At 42.5% G+C, this 16,124-nt stretch overlaps 1 protein-coding gene across 1 annotated transcript; it reads right to left on the bottom strand.

The window, feature by feature from the left end:
- Positions 1–3,322: 3,322 nt before the first annotated feature.
- Positions 3,323–14,851, bottom strand: hnrnpub (heterogeneous nuclear ribonucleoprotein Ub). Its single transcript, XM_061707449.1, has 14 exons — positions 14,288–14,851; positions 11,692–11,806; positions 9,793–9,872; positions 9,560–9,699; positions 9,326–9,425; positions 8,705–8,817; positions 8,347–8,610; positions 8,132–8,251; positions 7,908–8,036; positions 7,225–7,393; positions 6,839–7,129; positions 6,484–6,752; positions 6,253–6,393; positions 3,323–4,771 (listed from the first exon to the last, which is right to left on the bottom strand). Exons 1-14 carry the CDS (start codon positions 14,709–14,711, stop codon positions 4,721–4,723), a joined length of 2,406 nt encoding a protein of 801 aa, XP_061563433.1. The 5' UTR covers positions 14,712–14,851; the 3' UTR covers positions 3,323–4,720.
- Positions 14,852–16,124: the final 1,273 nt, after the last annotated feature.

The raw sequence follows: 16,124 nt of genomic DNA, 5'->3' as shown, positions 1-16,124 counted from the left end.
TGCGTGCGTTTGCTCCGGGCTTAGACCGGGTCAAACGTTGCTGCCGGGGGGGTGGGGGTTGCTGTCAGGGTGGGGGGTCTTGTCCTTCACTGATCTGCTACTGATGAAGGTAAACGTGGGGTCCCTGCTGGAGACAATCAGTTGTCTGGGGGGGGGGCACCTATTGGACCCGGGGGGAACACAGGTGTCTCAGTAGAGAGAAGTGAATGCCGATTGTGGAAGGGTGGAGGATTGGGTGTGGGCTGCCGGGGAACACTCAGCTGATTGGGCACAGGTGTGCCCAATCAACCTTTCCACCCTGCCTGGCTACATAAAAAGCGGCTGCACACCAGCAATGGGTCTCCGCTGGGAGGAAGCTGCTGAGTTCTGGCACGTGTGTCTTGGTGAAATAAAACATTTCCTGCACGAAACCCCGTGTCCTCTTTCCTGTCGGTCGACCCCAAGTAGCAAGCCCTTGCTACATTGATATAAAAGAAAAAACTCTGGTTGTCCGGGCCCGCACGGGTGTCCCCTTGTTGAGGGGTTCCCTCTCTCCGGGCCCGTCGGTGGCCGGGGCGGCTCTGTCTCTCCGGGCAGGCTGGCCTCTCGCCGGGTGGGGATCGTTGGCCTGGAGGGTGAGGGCCTCCTGGCCACGTGTCCGGCCCGGACCGGGTGGCCGGGGATTTCCTGGGTCCCGGTCCGCCGCCGTGGGCTCCCTGGCTTCCCGGGGGGGGGGGGTTTCCTCCCTCCTTCTTCTCCCCTCTGTGGGGTTGCTGGTGGCCTGGGTTCCGGGTTCTTCCTTGTCGGCCTCTGGTCTCTCGGGTGGCGGGGTTGCTCCCTCCCTCCTCCACTATAGATACACTTCACTTTGATAGGACTATTACACACACACACATACACACACAGACATATACATCGGCCCGTTCACCTGCATGCTGGCTCTGTAGTTTTGGGGGTTAGTTAATCGTGGTAGTTTAGCTCAGATGGTGATTGGGTCTCGGGACCTGGGACGGTTGCTGCTCGTGTTTCTGCCTGTTCTGTGTCTGTTTTTTTTTTCTCTGCTTTTTTCTTTCTTGCAAATTCCCACTGCTCGATGTGCAGCTCCAAGTGTGTTCTCGCGTCCTGGATTAGCAGCAGATTAGCAGCAGATGCTCCCCCCCCAAAAAAAAATATATGTGTATTTATGTATATATATATATATATATATATATATATATATATATATATATATATATATATTAATAAAATAAATATACGTGACATATTAAAAAAAAATCATATGTATTTTATATCAAAAATGCACATATATATGCTTTAGGTTCTTACCAGCATGGTATTAACCATTAATATATGTGCAGACAAGAAAAAAAATTAAAATAAATAAAAAATAAATAAAAGAAAAAACTCCCTGCTAGAACTCATCCATCCATCTCATCCATCCATTCCTTATCCATTATCCATCCATCCATCCATCCATCCATCCATCCATACATCCATCCATCCATTCCATTCCTTATCCATTATGGGGAGTGGTAGCCTAGTGGTTACAGAGGAGGGCTGGATTGCAACCAAAAGTCAACCACCTTGGCACCTTGTTATAACCCTTACTGCTCCCCGGGCGCCGTGCCATTGCATGGCAGACCACTGCTACTAGTTCAACTAGAAAATGGGATTAATGCAGATAAAAAATTTCCCCATTGTGGGACTCTAAGGGAATCTCACTCTCTATCTCTCTCTTGTATCCATCCATCCTTCCATTCCTTATCCACTCATCCATTCTTCTTCCTCTTCTTTCCAGGAGGAAAGTTCTCAGCTTGAACCGTCTAACATCAGCTCATAAATATGCTGGTGACTGATTCATGTTAAACTTGAGAAGGCTGAAAGCTGAGACATGAACTCTGCTCTCTCCGCCTGTCGCCTGCTGATGTGTGGAGGTGTGTGGGGATCAAAAGACTGCTCCGTAGCAACGTAAATGCTTAAAAAGGGTTTTAATACAAAGAAAGTACAGATTCTGCAATATCAGGGATCTTCCAGGCCCAAATCCTTGACCTTAGTCTTCAACTTAGGGTCCCGGCTAAACCCTGCACTTATGCAGCTACATCCCATACAAACACAGGAGCAGGACTGAAAGTGTACGTTACAACTCGTGGTACAATCGATAATCTTATAAGGAAATTTACATCATGTTCAGACGGGGCCAGATAGTCACGAGGGGATGAAGGTACAGAGTTCAGAGGAGGCCGGATACTTCATCACCCTTTCGAGACAAGCAATAAAGAAGTAAAAAATGCCTTGTTACAAACTCAGAAACATGTATTGATCAGGATGATGAGCTCGAGCCTGACAGGAGGACTGAGTAATGCCTGACACATCACAATTGATACACCTGAGACCTCTGTACCACCCCATAATATGAATAATAAGAATAACAAGAATCATGAAGTTCTATAGAATGATAAAAATGATGAAATTAATGAAAAACTGAATATAATACCCAAGCTATAGAGATGCAGAAAGAAAAAAGAAACCTACTAAATACTAAAAGAGCAGCATGCCTGGTGTCATATATTATACATTTATAAGGCTGCTGCACTATTCCTATAATCACAATAATGAAAAGAAAAGTTTTATTCAATAAAAATCCTTTTAAAACTGTTGAAAAAATGTTTTTTTTTTTTATTTCAATATCTAGTTCTTCTTTGGTGTATTATTTCATTTCAGGCATTAAAGGGTTAATGTCAATGATTTTTTTTTTGAGAGGATTTTCTATCTCATGATTAATAGTTCTGATTCTTCTGATTCTGAAGATTAAAGACTAAAAAGCAATCTTTTTTTTGTTTTAGTGATTAATTTAACTCAATAAAAGCCTGTCAGGCACTGTAATGAAGCAAGTCACCGTATATTTGCTTTTAAGACTTTTAATAGAAGGGAAAAAGACGTGATGCATTTTATTTAAAAGAAAAAGTAAAAACTGTCCAAAAAAACAGTTCAAGTTTTTCAAACTTCTGTGCTGTTGGTTTAATGATAAAAAGTCCAGATATACAACCTGCAACACAAAGCGATAAAAAATATAGGGTCTGTTATGTTACAGTCGACGGTGCAAAGCCAAAGTTCGCTTGGTTAAATATTCCAGTACAATAAAAATGTGGGACACAAACTTTCCATGTACAAAGAGTTAACAGTTGATCACACAGCAGTAAGCTTATGGGAATACTTTCATTATCACTAGCAAGTTTAATAATAAACACTCATGCACGACCGGTTCCGTGGTGTGGTTAGTATTTACAAGCTTCTTAAATATCAACATGAGCAGACGAAAAAGAAGAGAAACAAAAACAGCTGATCTTTTGGGTTCGTCTGACCTCCAAGTCTCGTTTATTCAGGAAAACAAGACAATGTGGAGAAAAAAAAAAAAAATTAAAACACATGAGCCGTTTGGACTGAAGTCCGCGACACAAACGCGTGGAGTGCTTTCAGACGGAGGATAAAAACGGATTTGAAGAAGTTGCCGGTTGTGTGGAAGCACGGCGTCGCTCTTTAGTTGCTGGTGGGAACGAGCGGCGGCGCCGCATCCTTGGGTCGCTGTCGACGGATCCTCGAGTTTACTGCACCAAGGAACTGCTGATAAAATACAGACAGACAATCTAGCGTAGAAAACATGTTCTCCTGAGAAGGAACCTAACTCATAAATCAGTGCTCAGATCTGAAAATAAAAACATGAACGAAAAAGGCATAGCAGATTACAGATGGCTTACTTCTATCCTGAAGATGGCTTGGCCAAAATACTCTCTTAAAAAGGAAAACACATCCAAACTACGTGACTAGGAATGACAGGAATCATAAAAGACGGTTTAAACTAAAATCAGGGGCCTGCTGGAGCCGCCGGCGCCGTTGGACCTACCAAACCCGGCCGCGGCCCGTTCAAAGGTCTTTTACGCCCCTTTGAACCGAATCAAAAGTCTCAAGGCAGGAAGAATGTAAAAAAGCAAACAAGTAGTTTATTGTAAGTCTACGAAGTTTGTTACAGTCTGGACGATGGGAACAAAATAACAGAACTTGATTCACCTGCTGCTTGACTTTTAACTGTTTGACAGTAGACTAGTAAAACATGTACAGTCTAATATAATACTCTAGCACACTTCCTGCAGAAGAAGTCCAGGTTCCTTTCAATTGTTTCTTTAACTTCAACAAAACTATGCAAAAATATATTTACAATTTGTAATAACAATTAAAATTAAAAAAGCAAAAAAAAAAAAGCAAAAAAAAACACAGCACAGATAAAATGCACAACCTGCAAAAAAAAAAAGTTCCTTTTTTTGTTTTGTCTTTTTTCTTTTTTTTTTTTTAGAATTGCCCGATCGGCAAGTTTCCCATTCCTGATATTACAAAGATTTTGTCTTCTTCTTAAAAGCATGAAATTTAAAAGTGGTTGAAACATAGTGAAATATACAACAAAAATAAAGGGGAGAGAAATAAAGAACAATGATTGAACGTGTCTGAACCCACACTGTACACGTGTATATATATGTACGACAATCAAGCCTCGATTACACTCGTTTCATCTGGTTGTCTCGACTGATGGAATGTTGTTGCTCCACATCACGTCAGTCTCGGATTATTAAAAGTGGGTTCTAAGGAAACAGAGTTAAAAAAAAAACAAAAGAAAAGCGGGGCGGGGGGATGTCCCGTGGCTTGTGGTGGAGCCTCACTTGCGGGCCACCAGTCCATTAGAACAAGTGTCTCAGTAATATCCGGGCTGGTACTGCTGGCTCCAGGGCTTCTGGTTCCAGAACTGCAGAGAACACACAGACGACCCGGTTCACAATCACAGAAAGGTCCTAGATAAATGAGCTGTTGTCAAGGACAAACCTGCCATCTCTCCCGTCCACTGCCATTGTAAAAACTGGGGTTTACAGCACTTTATTTCTAATTAATGTACCAAAGACAATCAACAGCAAGTATTTTCCAGAATATAAATCGCATTTTGTTTTTTTTTCCTTCCATAGTCTGGCCGGGGGTGCGACTTATGTGTGAAATTATTTACACATTATTACCAGTTTATCATTTCACGTTATTTTCACACTAAACCACCAGAGGGCGAACTACAACTGACGATGACGTAAGCATCGAAGAAGAGGAAGCATCTTCTACCTCCGGAGTTAGCGGAGTTGTTTAAAAGTGACACCGAGGATGAAGATTTCATTGGATTTTAGTTATTTGGAGTGACACGGATGGTTTGGTAAACTTCTTAGCATGTTAATTATGCTATAGTTATCTGAATAACTCAATATGTTATGTTAACGTACCAGGCACGTTCTCAGTTGTGTCATGTAACGTAAGCAAACTGTACAATTATTCTGCCTGTTGCTTCGATTCTATTTTTATTTTAAATTGCCTTTCAAGATGACATGTCTGTTCTTTGTGTTGGATTTTATAAAATAAATTTCCCCCAAAAATGCTCCAGTGCGACTTATATATGTTTTTTCCTTCTTTATTGTGCATTTTATGGCTGATGCGACTTTCACTCCGGAGCGACTTGTAGTCTGGAAAATACGGTAAACATAAATAAAAATTAACACTTCAGGTGTAATGAGTTTTAAAAAAAAAACTGAGGTTTTTAGGCATAAACAAGATCTTTTGATGAGTTTATCCGATAGCACAGTGGGAGGTGTGGCTGTCCACATTTATCCAAATCAGAAATTTTTCATGATTTCCCGTTGATTTGGGGTGAAATGTGTTTCTCCGATTCTCTCTTTTACAAGTGCCCCAAGCACACTGCTTAACCATTTTAAGATAGATAAATAAATAAATATATAAATTATAAATAAATAAATAAATAAATACTTGTAGCCTGCTGCTGATCAGACTTTGTTTTGGCAGTAAAGACTGGATTTTTTCCAGTTTGGGGATAAAAATACGCTGCACCTACAAGTGTTCCTTTTTACTAAAACAAAGTTTAAAAAAAGAATCCAGTGATTTAAATTTAGATACAAAACAAGTAAAAACCAGGCTTTTTCCATTTATGGGAACGAGAGACGGCTGTTCTGTCCAACCGGATATTCTCACCCAGATGTTTCTGATTGGTCAGTCAGGGACCAATCAGAAGCCTCACAAAGGTTTAATTGCGATGTGGGAAAAGACTGGTAGACAGAAACATGCACTGATGTTGCAGTTCTAATGGAAAATGTGATGCTCAGAATAAGCGCAACATGCAACTCCCTGGTCAACAGACGGGCTGAGCCCTGATCACCGGACCTGGCGCCGGATACTGACCCCTTGCTGCCAGCTCTGGTTGAAGGCCTGGGCCTTGTCCATGCCGTTTCTGCTGCCATAGTTTCCGCTGTTCCTGTTGTTGCCAAAGTCCCTGTTCTTGTTGCCGCCAAAGTTGCCGCGGTTACCGCCTCGCTGTTGGAACTGCGGAAGGGGGACGAGCAGGAAACACATTCATGGAAACTGTGCAACAGACACGTGTGTGTGTAAACGAGACGTTGAGACGCCGCCCACCTGGCCCGGGTGCCCCCGGTTTCCTCCACGGTTCATGTGGCCTCCACCTCCCCGGTTCATGTTGCCCCTGTTCATGTGGCCGCCTCTGTTCATGGGCGCGCCCCGGGGGCCCATGTTGCCCCTCATGGCGCCCCGGTGGGCGGCGCCCAGGCTGGGGATGGGGCCGCCGCCGCGGCTGAAGTTCCCCCGGTTGGGGTAGCCTCCCCTGAAGGCCGGGGGGGGCAGGAAGCCGCGGGGAGGACGGTTGAAGCCGCCACGGGGTCCGGGACCTGCGACCAGACCGATGCCACACGTTGAGCCACAACATATTTGCTACTACAAGTCCCAGAATGCATTGCCTGTCTACCAGTCCTACCGCCTCTGAAGTTTCCTCTGTTCTGGAAGCCTCCGCGACCGCCGCCTCCTCGCTGGCCCGGCCCGCCGCGGCCGAACTGGTTCTTGCCCCCCCGGCCGCCGCCTCCGCGGGGCCCGCCGCCGCCGCCCCTCTTGGGCGTCGTGCTGCCCTGGTTGGGCTTCTTCTCCGCCGGCAGCGCCGTCTTGCTCTCGTCCTTGTACTGATCCAGCAGCTTGCCCGCGTCCTCCTTCGGCAGCTCGGCGAAAACTACCTCGCTGAAGCTTTCCCCCTCATCGGGCAGAGCGTAGAAACCTTTAACAAGCAGGGAGCAACCAGAATGAGATCACACAACAAATAAAACAACTTGAGGAAGTATTTCTTCCGGCAGTCCCGGGATTATCACTCACCCTTCATTTTGAGCACGGCGTGCTCCGGGACTTCCTTCCCGTCGCCTTCCACCTTCTTCTGGACTCTCTGTTTGTAGTCGTCGTCGGAAGGACAGACCACGACCGCCTTGCGCTGGAAGCCGGCGAACAAGCACATCTTCCTCTTCTGGCCCGGAGCAGACAGGTTGGTCTGGAAACAGGAGCAGGTCTCATTTATAAAACATGTAAACTTAAGTCACACCCGTGAATTTTAGAGACCACGGACTAGTGTTGTTTCTGGCAGCCTGCTTCAGTGTTAATCTAGTCTTTGGGTCAAGCTATCATTTTAGTTTTTATTAGTTTTAGTCAAGTTCATTCTCCTTATAGTTGTGTCAAGTTTCAGTCTTCAGTCATTTTAGTCTTATTTTAGTCAGAATTGTCCAGGACCATTTTAGTCTAGTTTTAGCCAAAGATTGTATTAAACCAAACCCATTTTACATTTTGGTCGAAAAAAATGAAGACACATTTTAGCAGTTTTTATTTTGTAATCTACATTTAGTCTTGTTTATATTTGTCTAAGATATTGAATTATATATTTAATTATCGTTAGTCACATGACCAGCATTTTCGTTGTCTCGTTTTCCCTCAGGTGATAAAGGTTCGTTGACGACGATATTTAGTCATAATTTACGTTAATGAAAGCAACTTCACCACGGACGACTTACGTGATCCAAGATGTAGTTTCTCTTCTTGCGAGCTGCGATCTCGATGAACTTCCCCAGGAAGAGCGGCGCTCTCTGGGAGATCGCCGTCAGTTTCGTGATGTCCTTGGACTGGCGTTTCAGGCTGTTGATCTGAACAGAACCAAACATCAAATGTCAATTCAAATGCTGAACAAAATAAATGAGGTATTTCCAGATTCCCACAGATCTCTCTCAACGGTACCGACCATCATCTTGTCCACGATAGTGTCACTGCCTAGGATGTAGTACTTCCCCAGGTTCTCTTGGACGTGGTTCTTGACCCATGTGGTCTTGCCTGAGCCTGGCAGACCGACCATCACTATGATCTGCACAAAATAAAACAGATTCTTTAGATCACCGTGCCCAAAACTGAACCAGGAGCCAGACCCGCTGCTGTAGTAGTTACAACCCCCCCGTTTACCTCACAGTCGGCCTTGGTCTGCGGGCCCTTCATCCCACGCACGCGCTCAGCAACAGGAACCTGCTGCATGAAGGTGTAGCCCGTCGGCTGGGGGAAGTACGGCGTCTCCATCTGGCCGAAGTTGAACTCCACGGCACAGTTGTGGCAGATGACGTGAGGGAAAAGGTTACGGCCTTCCAGGGTCTCCTTGCTGACCTGGAAGGCAACGGCCGGCTCGCCGCCGTTCTTGGCGAAGGAGAAGACCACCTCCTCGCCCTCAAAGTCCTAAGAAAGCAAAGTGGAAGTTTGACATCACGTTTCTGGCGTATGTTAAGTGAGAGGAACAAACAGCCACAGCAGAATCAGAGTTAAATCTTACAAGGAGGCAGCAGATGACGTCATTCTCCTCGTAAGTTTCTCCAAAGTCCTCGGTGACACAGTTGGTCGTCTTCTTGCCTTTCCCGGAGTAGGCGTAGGAAAACTCCTCCTCACCTAAACATCACCACATAAAAGTCAAGCGACATGAGAATCTGTGAAGGAGCCTTCATGTTCACCACATTTCAGACGCTGGGACTTTCTAACCGTGTGAATCATCTCGGCGGCACGAGCCAAGAGACCGGCCTGGTTACTGCTGCCAGAAATGAAGCCATTTTATGATCAACGTGTCGTACTGCTGATGCTCCACTAGAGGGAGCTGTTGGGGCCGGTGGGCCTTCCTCAGGCTTACCGCAGCCTCGCTTTAAAAGCATCTTATTTTACTGACTTTCATGAAAAACACAAACCTACTGCAGTCAGATAAGTTCACAGTTCTGCAGATGCCCATTAAATGATGTGTAAATGTATCAATCACAACTAATAAGTCTTCATTATAAAACTGAATCTGCAGATGTGATTTGTGCCAGTTTCCAGTTCTGCCAAGGAATTTAATTTACATTTCTAGCAATAAATGGTTCAGCCGACTTGCCGTTTCCAGAACTAAACCAAGAGCAGCCGCACTGACCTAGAAGCAGGTTTCCAGTCGCCAGGGACCATCCAACCTGCACATCGTGGATCTCCATGTTCTTGCTGGAAATGTGCTTCACTGGGATCTTCTCTGTAATCTGCAAAAACAAATCAAGTCTGCGTTAATGTGAAGTCTTAACTTTATCATTGCCACATTAAAAGGACATTCAGGGGTGTAAGAACGATGCACCGAGGCATGAAAACGCTTTTACACGACTGATCACTACCGTACCTTCAACTCGAAGCAAACTTTGCCTTGGTTCACCCCGTAAGTGGCTCGGCCTCCAGACCAGAGATAAGCAAAGCTCTCCATTGTGAGGGACGAGGCACTGTAGCGATCCCGTGACACCTTAAAGTGTAGGTCGCAGTTGTCTGGAGCACAAAAAAGAAAGAAAGTTGGAAACCATTGCATTTCCGACGACGCGCTGGTAAAAATGTAGACTCCCCCTCAGTCAGAACACTTACAGGTATCCAAGCAGACCTTCGTGTCATCAAACTCTTCATCTTCTTCCTCCAGAGGGGGTACGGGAGACTTAAAAGAGGCACTGAAAAGAGAGACCAGCAAAACAATTAGAATATTCATGTCCGAGCACAGCAGCGCGGAACATATTGATGCTTGGGGGAACCACTTGCTGAGAAAGTATTGAAAAATATTGGAGGAAAGAAGCAGAAAGACAAGGGGTAAGGACAACGTGAACGGGGTAAATGAGCCTCCAAAATGTCTGGATAGTCGGCTGTACAGTGGTGTGGGCCTTGTCAGACACTTACCTTGCAGCATCCAGCGAAATCTAATAATGAAGATAAAGAGGGGAAAGAAAAAACAAAAAAAAAAAAACTGCAAGGCTCTTCACTGATCAAAGTGAAACTGTGCCCGGTGTTATTTAACTCCATATATGATGAAAGCTAGAAATACATGTACTTTTATGTTACGTTTACATTATAAACCGGGCCATATTCAGTAGATTTAACAAACCCAGAGAATAAAAGCAACGTTAACTCTGCAGCTCACAGACCTGGGCCTGAACTTCATGTGGCAAATTTAAGAAACAAGCCCATGTTTTTTAAATAATGTGACTCATAAAATGTTTCCCAAAGCACTTGAACCAAGTAATCCAACTCTGGTGGAGAACTTTAGTAAGAAAAAAATCTTCACTGTAGTTTAACATCTCCCTGCATCTAGAGGCATCCGTCATCTTGAACCCAGACACCCATTAAAAAAATAATGATTTAAAAAAAATCCTGCATGGAAATTCTGGTAGACAGAGTCTCTCAGTGAAACCTGAGGTTAGGTCATACACTGGTTGCCACTGTGAGTCTGTAACTGCATAGAGGCCTCTGATTTCACATAGGGTGGGGTGAAGCGGTGCAAAACTGCTCGGAGAGGAAAAATATATAAAAACGGGCCAAATTAAAATCCAGAATGGATCCCTGGAGGAAAAATGACTAATTGCTGAGGGGAGATATGGACATAGTATTCTGATAGAATCAATGGAGAGAAAATTTTAAAATTAACAATGAAGCTTTCCCAAAATATTCCCATCTTCTGCCTGTCAATACTCAGTTGTGTCATTAGCGCAATGAAAACAAAACACGGACCCAGAAGTAGTTACATGTATATACACTCACACATTAACACTCATAACACCCATGCAAGCCATGCATGATGTCACCTACGCTGGGGTAAAAATAGTCTTGCAAATGCACACATTCACACCATGGCAACTCACAGACACATGAGAAAGAAATAGCATTTTGACGTCATACAATCAGTGGGGACAAAAAAACGAAACAAAAAAGTAACAAAAAAAAAAAAAAAAAAAAGAACATTGCTAGGCAAAATGGACGATCAATAACGAGCTCCTCCGTGGACGGTCCAACGCCCTGGGAATCTGGCTACATCCTGGCCTGCTAGCCTGCAGCAGCGGGCCCCTCCTCCCACGCCTCCCCACCCACCCGCCACACAAAAAGTGTCCCATCTGCCAACTTTCCTCTAGGTTTCTCTTTGAGCAGCCTCACATTACCTCGAGGACACAACGGGCTCTCCAAAAACAAGTGGCATGAGGGATAGATGTGAAGACTCATAGATTTGATAGATGCACTTCTGCTACAGAATGCAGTCCATTGAAAGACACAATGTGAGTGAGCACTGTAAAAGGTAAATGGTAAGGTTCTTTAGATTGTCAGGGATGACCCCTCAAACACATGTGTGAAACTTGGTATTAATAAATAATAAAATAGTTGAAAAAATGAGGGTTTACCTCAGCTCATCGTGTGCATTGGCACTTAAAGCCAATACAGTTCAACAAAGCTATGGATGGCGCTTCAGGGATGCTGAAGGCCATTTTTGCTCTGTCCCATCCTTACCAGCTGTATTTGTTCTCTTCAATAAATTCAAAGTAGCCCCTTCCATGTTCCTCCCGGCGTCTCTTAACACCCTTCTTATTCTTCTGATCAGCATTCGTGTCTTTGTCCGCATCCCCTTTGAAAATAGAACAAAGATATAGAATGAGGTGCTCCTTTTTGAGACAGAGAGAGAGGTCGGACCGGCAGTGGGGTTCTGGCCCACAAAGCCCGTTTCATTAGTTACATTATGTCGACCATAATCAGTATAGTTATTAAAAGAGGCAACACCTCAAAAATTACACTTAAAAAAAAAAACAATACAATCATAATTAATGACTTGTAACAAGCTCTTAGGACCAGGTAGTAATTACAACTTAAACTGGCCAAAATTAAAATAATGAGGAGTGTTTGCTGGGGCTGGAAAAAAAAAAAAAAAAGAGGAGAAGGTATCTGATAGGTTAAATGTACTTAACCCTGAAATATAGGGTGTAGATATAAGTTTATTTCACTGAAGAGGACAAAGCTACTGCTATCATGGACAATGCATCATGCAATCAAACCTATTCAAACCCATGTCCCGTGTATGCGGCACTGTGACCTGTTTTAACCCCACTAGTACATCCTAAGATACAAAACGGTGGACAAGCAGTGCACGTGTTTGATTTAAGCACTGTAGACCTTCATAAATTACACATGGAAACACCTAATAGAAACAATAACTTTGACTATTAAACCGGTCATGAAATCGCTGTCCCAAGAACCAGAACCAATCTAGGTGATGCAGCGTTCAGTTATTCTGCTCCTCACTGGTGGAACAAACTTCCTGTAGACCTGAGGTCTGCTCCAACTGTCAGCTTCTTTAAATCAGGCCTAAAAACATTAGTGTTACTGATGCGTACTCCTAAATTAAATACTTACCTGCTGTATTCTACTGCCCTTACTTTTAACAACTTGTGCTTTTTATTATTCTACCTCTTTTCTTATCATTGTATTTGTTATTTACTGTTTAATTGTGTCTTGCTGCTTTTAATGTTGATGTAAAGCACTTTGAATTACCTTGTGTTGAATTGTGCTATATAAAGAAACTTGCCTTGCCTTTAAACAAGCATCAACTGCAAAATTCCCTGTCTGGCATGTTCATACTTGGCCAATAAAGCTGATTCTATTGTATTCTTCTCAGTTACTGTGTTTTTTGGATGTTTTTGCCATTTTTTGTGTTGTGACGCGTCATTTGAGGCATTACAAATACATTTAATTGAATATTCTATGTTATTGTATTCTATTATATTAAATTATATTGTATTCTATGTTATTGTATTATATTGTATTCTATGTAGGGCTGAAACGATTCCTTGAATAATTCGATTACAAAAAAATGATCGAGGAATTTTCTCTTCCTCGAGGAATCGTTTAATTTAGCCCGCTCAATCAGGATATTTCGCCGGACTACGTTTAGTGCCATTGTAATGTAACATCATGCTCAGTCTGCAATGGCCCAGACGGGAGACACATGCAGCTCAGTGCTTAACTTTTATTTTCAATCCACTCTATATTCTTCTGGTCCGTTCTCCTATATGTTCCCCCCTCTAACCCGGTACATACATAGGTTCCTCTAAACATCTGTTCCCGCTACAGTTTTAACTAAAAGAAAATGTGCTCCAATACAGCAGGGCTCATCATTTTATTTTGAACACTGCCAAAACTCAAAATCTTAAAGACTTTAACTTAAAACTTAACTAGAACTTAAAATTTGCTTGACACAAATGAAAGTTCAATTGAAACACATGGGAAAAACACCTAACCTTTTAAGTGATGCGTGTTATCAGGTGTAATGGCATTTTAAGGTTAGAAATAAGAACATTTCTTGGTAAGTTTTTTGAGTGAAGGCAGTTAATTTGGTCAACTGGTGTAAGTTCAGGGTTTTTAAATGCACAGCCATGAACCTACTGTATTATATAATTTAGTCTTAGTAATGTCAATTAACATCTTATGTATATTTATAATTGCTCTTTAACTAGACAAAAATATGTTTTATCCGATTAATCGATGGAATTTCCAATAGAATACTCGATTACTAAAATATTCGATAGCTGCAGCCCTAATTCTATATTATTGTATTCTATTCTATGTTATTGTATTATATTAAATTATGTTGTATTGTATTTTATTGTATTAAATTATATTCTATGTTATTGTATTCTATTTTATTCAATTCTATTGCATTGTATTCTATTGTATTCTACTCTAACCGGCTAATTAGCACTGCACCAGACACAAAGGAAATCGTGCTAAAAGGCTAACCAAACGGAGAAAAATGCGGTTTAGTGTCTAGATATATCAGAAATGATGTCAATTTCTACTTTCGCGTATAAAAAACGACTAAATACGGTAAGAGCGTGGATTTAACTCGACTTATTGTGGTTTTAGAGCTGCGGTGAGCGCGGGGCCTGCCTCCACATGGACGCCCTGCCGGTCGGTCGGCTCGGGTCGGCGGTGCGTTCACACCAGCCGAGCCGATTCCCTCCCGATCTCCCGGGGGGTAATAAAAAATAAATAAAAAGAATAAAAAATTAAAAAAAATCCCCCTTCCTTCCTTCCTTGCATCCAAGCGACTCACCCTCAGCGGGCGGGTCCCCGGGCTTGTCCTCCTCCTCCTCCTCCTCCTTCAGCATGGCGTCCATGTCGTCCTCCTCCTCCACCATCTCCTCGTCCGCCGCGGCCGCGCCGTTCTCCGGCTCCTCCTCGGTGGCGTCCATGCTCTCCTCGGCCTGCGGCTGCTCCGGCTCCCCCTGCTCCTCCTCCTCCTGCTCCTCCTGGTCCTCCTGGTCCAGCTCCTCCGGCTCCCCCTCCTGCTCCCCTTCCTGGTCCTCCGGGGCCGCCTCGGCCGCGTCGGCCGGCTCCCCGGCCAGCGCCTCGGCGTCCAGCGCGGCCTGCAGCCGGTCCATGAGCTCGGCCTTCAGCCCCTTGTCGGAGAGCTGGCGCCGCTTCAGCTCGTCCTTCAGCTCGTTCACCTTCAGCTTCTTCACGTTCATCGCGCTCATCGTGGTTTAGCTCGATTTAGTTATCTTAATTTGGATTCTTAGTTCTGAGTTAAAGCGTGTATTTTAGCTGGAGAGAAGAAGAAATGCGCCCAAATGGCCCCCGACCGACCAAAGCTTCCCGGCAGGAGCTGCGCTGTGTGTGTGCGGGGTGGGGGGAGCTACCGTAACGGCCCGCGCAGCCGCGCACCGCCTTTTGTAGCCCACGACCATCTGTCCTACCACACCACCTCTAGAGCAACACAGAAACAACACATGGGAGTCGTTGAGGCTGGAATATTCTTAAAAAATATCGTAAAATATTCTTAAGCCACCCCTAAATAATTATATATATATATATATATATATATATATATATATATATATATATATATATATATATATATATATATATATATATATATATATATATATATGTGTGTGTGTGTAAATATATACACACGACACGTACATATACATATATGAAACATACATATACAGGACTGTCTCAGAAAATTAGAATATTGTGATTTTCTGTAATGCAATTACAAAAACAAAAATGTCATACATTCTGGATTCATTACAAATCAACTGAAATATTGCAAGCCTTTTATTATTTTAATATTGCTGATCATGGCTTACAGCTTAAGAAAACTCAAATATCCTATCTAAAAAAAATAGAATATTCTGGGAATCTTAATCTTAAACTGTAAACCATAATCATTACATTTTTGTTTTTTTATTGCATTACAGAAAATAAAGAACTTTATCACATTATAACATTATATATATATACATACATACATATATATATATATATATATATATATATATATATATATATATATATATATATATATATATATATACACACATACATGTATGAAACATACATATATATATATATACATATATATATATATATATATATATATATATATATATATATATATATATGTATATATATGTATATATACACATACATATATGAAACAGACATACATATATATATATGTGTGTGTGTGTATATATATATATACACACACACACACACACACACATACACATACATATATATATACATACAAGTGCAGATACAATACAAAGACGCAGTAATATGAGTTGAAATAAATAACAATATAATCAAGGCCAAGCTTTTGAAATAATGTGACTCATAAAATGTTTCCCAAGCACTTGAACCAAGTAATCAGAATCAGAATCAGGTTTATTGGCAGAGTCAGGTCAAACAAGACAGGGAATTTGACTCCAGTTATTTTTGCTCACTGTACAGTAAATAGACAAATGACAGCTCTTATTAACATATATACAATTTTTTTTTAAGTGAAAGGTGCAGAAGTAAGAGGTAGACATGGTTATTGAAAGGTGCATTATTACAGCATATGATTGTGGTCATTATTATTATTGCACAGTGATTGA

This window comes from Cololabis saira, chromosome 18 (genome assembly GCF_033807715.1).
Source record: "Cololabis saira isolate AMF1-May2022 chromosome 18, fColSai1.1, whole genome shotgun sequence".
In the NCBI taxonomy this organism is placed as follows: domain Eukaryota; kingdom Metazoa; phylum Chordata; class Actinopteri; order Beloniformes; family Belonidae; genus Cololabis; species Cololabis saira.
Note: the sequence above shows the minus strand (reverse complement) of the source record. Positions and strands in the feature narration are given on the sequence as shown.